The sequence below is a fragment of the Macaca mulatta genome, chromosome X, assembly GCF_049350105.2.
Source record: "Macaca mulatta isolate MMU2019108-1 chromosome X, T2T-MMU8v2.0, whole genome shotgun sequence".
Classification (NCBI taxonomy): domain Eukaryota; kingdom Metazoa; phylum Chordata; class Mammalia; order Primates; family Cercopithecidae; genus Macaca; species Macaca mulatta.
In genome coordinates, this window is record NC_133426.1 from 110,804,625 (window position 1) to 110,809,226 (window position 4,602).

A 4,602-nucleotide genomic window follows, 5' to 3' on the forward strand; every position below is an offset into this window, starting at 1 on the left:
CAGTCACATTCTGGTGAGGGCTCTCTTCCTGGCTTGTAGATAGCCACCTTCTTGCTGTGTCCTCGCAAGTTGCAGACTGGTCTCTCTCTCCTTATAAGGCCATGGTCCTATTGGATGAGGCCCTGACTGTTATCACTTCATAACCTAAATTACCTCTGAAACAACCTATCTAAAGATACAATAACACTAAGGATTAGGGTTTCAACATATGAATTGGGGGGGGTCACAGGTGACAAAATTCATCCATAGCATTTATGCTCACCATGAACACTAGAAATGTTTAGTTCATAAAACAGCAAATTCTGTTCAGTAGAAAAAATCATACCAGAAGTTCGGTGCTACAGGTCATTAGAAGATGTGATGTGCTTAATATGTGTTTGTTAGGAAGTGCCTCCTGCTCCTTTCTCCATCCAACTTCAGTCTTGGATGTTAACTCCCATTAAGCTGAAAAATACTTTCCAGAAGGAAAGAGAGCCTAGCTTGAATTCCAACCCTTATTCACCTTGAGCAGATCACATCAGACCCTGTTTTCATTGCTTCATTCTGCAATAAGGAGATTAGTCCACATGACCTTCTCTCCCAAGGTTCTCTAACTCTGTGATTCCAACTCTAAAGAAAAAGCACCTACCATCCCCAAGTCAGGACTCACTGGACCTGGACAGAATTGAGTATTTCCCCCCAGGAATAATCTGCTAAAAGTTTTCCTTCAACCATTTTGTTTGGCTGAAAGGGTAGCCTTGTGTACTTTTCATTCCTTAAACTACCTACCAGAATGAACCACAACAGTCACACGATAACTATTATATTTATTATTTTATTGCTACATTGGAAGTGAAAATAAACTATAAGAAGCTGCAAAAGGATGCAACCTCATGAAGATTACAAAACAATTGAGGCATCCATTGTAGAAAGTTTAAATTGGCTTATCCTGTATGAGGTGCAAGGACTACGTACACAAAGGTCATCAATGGCAAGATTATTGACAGCATCTGCCATTTGGAATTTACATACCAATGGGAAGTTTAAAAAGGAACTTAAGGAAACATTCACTACCCCTGACCTCTTAGCCAGGGAATACAGTTGAGAAGAAATCAGAAGATGCCTGAAATCTTTACAAACACATAGGGTTACAAAAAAAACAAACCCAAAACCAAGACTGTCAGACAATGTTGAAATCTGCTCTTTGGAGGAGATCCCCATTTTACGATGTTTGAACACACTCTTTCTCCTGCTGGATAGCTGGGGGGATAAAAGAAACAAAACATTACAAAAGAATTTTCCTAAGACTAAGTTCAGCTTCTTCCAAAAGAGCTCTTTGTAAATCATTGAAGGCTGCCATACATGCTTTAAATTTAGAATGCCAAGGCATTAACCACAAAACTCACAGTGGGGTGTGTGTGTGCATGCGTGTGTATGTTAACCACCTGAACATTCATTAGAAACTACATCAACTGTAGGGTTTGTTTTTCCAAATGCTGTTGTCATTTTTTTAGACTATTCAAGACAGAGGAGCAAGTGAAGCACTTTCTTCAGATTTATCTATCACTACACAGTTAGGAAATTAGACACTTTCAAATAATTTTAACTAATGTTGCAACTCTCAAATAAAAGTGAAATAACAAAAAGTGCCCCTCAGCCTTTGTGAATATGCTTAGAGTTTCTCCAGCAGGGTCTAACTCCAGAGGGCAAAACCCATCCCTTGAATCTGAGAGCTTTGAGTACACCAAGATCTAAATTTGTTGTCTCACCTTATCTTGTCATCAGATATAGAAAGCCAAAACTGCAGTCTACAGGGTTATTTAGGGATATTATGGACTCAAATTTCTAAATGCAGAAAAATGCCAAATACCCAAAAGTAGACAAAAACTAAGTGTTTTTTAGTGCTACATCCAATATCCCAAGATTGGTTTTAACGTGATTTTAATAATTTTCTAACAAGAATCTAGTTTTTTATTCCCCTATCACTACTGGGCCCCCATCATATGAGAACCAGAAGAAAAATATTTGATAGTTTTAACTGCTGCATTAAATACCATGGTACTCTAATTATTGCTTACTTTGCATCAAAAATTTACTAGAAGATAGGTTTATTTAGTGAACCTATTAACTTTCTCTATTGTTTGTTTCCATCAGAACCCCCCATGACTTACTTTCCTTTGAAGGAAGAGTATTTTTTTCTTCAGTATTAGTTTTCTTCAGTTTTGACCTGTCAAACTTCTCCACTTCCGACAAGTCTGGTTTATCACTCATCTTGACTAGAAGAAAGCCTGAAAAGAAAAAAACATTTTTAAGAAAATGTACATGGCAGAACTATCTTCAGACTAATGGGTCACAAGCAAAAAAATTCACATTTCCTATCAGTGTATATTCTACCTGCTTATTTTCAACAGAAAAACAGCAACACATCTTAGAAAATCCCAGCACTTTGGGAGGCCGAGGTGGGCGGATCACTGGAGGTCAGGAATTCAAGACCAGCCTGGCCAACATGGTGAAACCCCATCTCTACTAAAAATACAAAAATTAGCCAGGCATGGTGGCGTGCGCCTGTAATCCCAGTTACTCGGGAGGCTGAGGCAGGAGAATTGCTTGAACCTGGGAGACTGAGGTGGCAGTGAGCCGAGATTGCACCACTGCACTCCAGCCTGGGCAACAGAGCAAGTCTCTATTAAAAAAAAAAGTTATATTTTTGTTAAAATAATTTCATCTCTACATCATTAGCCCATTTCTGATAGGCAGTAAATGCCACTACATCAGAACGCACTATAAACCAAGGTGCCCTAGAAACCCAGAGCCAGTATGTCGGACTCTTAAAATCACAGCAAGAGTAAAACGGAGGTGATAGAAGCACAAGAGCAGATAGGGATAGAAGAAAAAGTAAAGACTGACTTTAAACAGGTAATTATTTTGTAACAGGAGATAGCACTATTTGAGCATCTTCACTTTCTATTAAATTACTTTTGGTTTTTGGCATTTTTCTTGAGAGATGGGGAGCAGCACACAAAACAGAGTGGCATAAGTTGTACTAATTTCTTTCTATTTTAAATCCCCAAAGACGATAGTACATTAAGGCAGTGCACGCCTCATAATAGCTCCTTGTGGCACTGGTTTGTAAACGTTGTAAGAAGAGATAGCTAACTAGGATCAGACCCATGACTTCAGCAGAATGGGATAAACCAAATAGAAGTGAGTCTTCTTTCACCATGTTTTCTCTGCAAAGAGACAGGCAAGGAGATGAGACTCAGAAGTCCGTGGCTATGGACCTGACCAAATGCCTGGTGCCCTGTGAGCATCCCGAGTTTGTCCAAAAGAGACAATAGGGTATCCCAGAAATCGGAAGGCAGAGCTCTCATAAGAGAGCCCGGCCCCACCCTGGTGGAGTAAGATACTATGTCTAGTGCTTGGAGTAGAATGGAGAGGCCCCCAAGCAGCCAGAAGTGCCGAACATGCCTCCATTCCATCGAGGTTACCCTAAGACCCTCCTCTGCCAAGCGATCAGACGCCAAGCTCCGAGCTGGGAAACTGGAACAAATAAATAACAGCAGGGCCAGGTGCATAGGCCAGTCTGTCAGGAGCAGCTTGCATACCTTTTCAAATAACTATTAGCGTTGTCTGGCGCCCAGCGTAACGGCCACGGGATGGGAGGGAACCAGGGCCCAGCCCAGAGGGCCCATTCCGGGCGGCCCCCAAACTCCTCATCCTCAAAGCCTCCGACATGCAGCTACCGCGGACGGGTCGCTTTTAAGGGTATGTCCCCACCCCCCATCCCTGAGTCTTGTTCCCAGGACCTGCACCCTGCAGGGCTGGACTTCGCGCGCAGAAGGCGGCGCCCGGGGCAGGCAAAGGCGCAGACTCGCCAGGCCTGGCGGCGGCGCAGACGCAAAGCGCCAGTCCCAACCCCGGCCCCTCTGGCTCCCGAAGGTGCGGCATCCTCCGCCTCGCGACCCCGAGGCCTCCCTGTTCCCATGGTCCTCTGGCTCCTGCGGGGCCACAGGTCCTCACCTGAAGGCTTGAAGACTCGTGAAAAGCTGTCCGCGGGGCTGAGACCCAGGATCGACCAGGTTAGCGTTCCCGCCAGAGGCCTGCAGCGCTAAGCCCTGCAGCAGACCCCGCCCCAGCCCTGTCTGATTGGCCCAGGGTTTCCGGACTCGTTTCCTTCCCCTCCTCCGCTTCAGCCTCCAGAGCCTGCCCACCATCTCCTCTATGATCAGGGGCTTGGTGACATCAGAGCAGACCCCGCCTCCCCAGGCTCCACCTCCCAGGCCTCTCCCACTGCTTTAGTCCTGAGGGTCCACATTCCCTTAATCCTAAGTACCCTCACTCTTTCACAATAACAGAGACCTCTGCATTAAGCAGACACATCTTGCCCAGTGAGCTTAGAACATCTGGAACACTGAAGTCCAAGCCGAATGACCGGTATTTAGGCTCTCTGGGCTTTTTATAGCCACTGGGGCCTAAGGACGCTATGAAAACCTAACAGTAGGTTGGAAGTGGGGCTCGGTGTTGTCTGCTCTAATCCTTAGCCAGGTCGTGGAGTAGGGGTGCTCATGGTGAGGGTGGGTGGTTCAGGGCCATTCACCCCTACAACTGGACATTTCTGTGACA

General features: G+C 44.8%; 1 protein-coding gene across 1 annotated transcript; it reads right to left on the reverse strand.

Moving 5' to 3' along the window:
* Positions 1–789: 789 nt before the first annotated feature.
* On the reverse strand, positions 790–4,098 carry LOC698801 (thymosin beta-15A). The gene is made up of 3 exons (XM_001087286.5): positions 4,000–4,098; positions 2,151–2,267; positions 790–1,239 (listed from the first exon to the last, which is right to left on the reverse strand). The coding sequence occupies exons 2-3, from the start codon at positions 2,248–2,250 to the stop codon at positions 1,202–1,204; spliced, it is 138 nt and encodes a 45-aa protein (XP_001087286.1). The 5' UTR covers positions 2,251–2,267; positions 4,000–4,098; the 3' UTR covers positions 790–1,201.
* Between the last annotated feature and the right edge of the window lie 504 nt (positions 4,099–4,602).

Bases quoted from the DNA above. Each gene is read 5' to 3' on its own strand.
- LOC698801 (XM_001087286.5), bottom strand. From the start codon at position 2,250: ATGAGTGATAAACCAGACTTGTCGGAAGTGGAGAAGTTTGACAGGTCA. The intron at 1,240-2,150 runs GTAAGTCATGGG...TTATCCCCCCAG, and splicing joins TACTCTTCCTTCAAAGGAAA to CTATCCAGCAGGAGAAAGAG.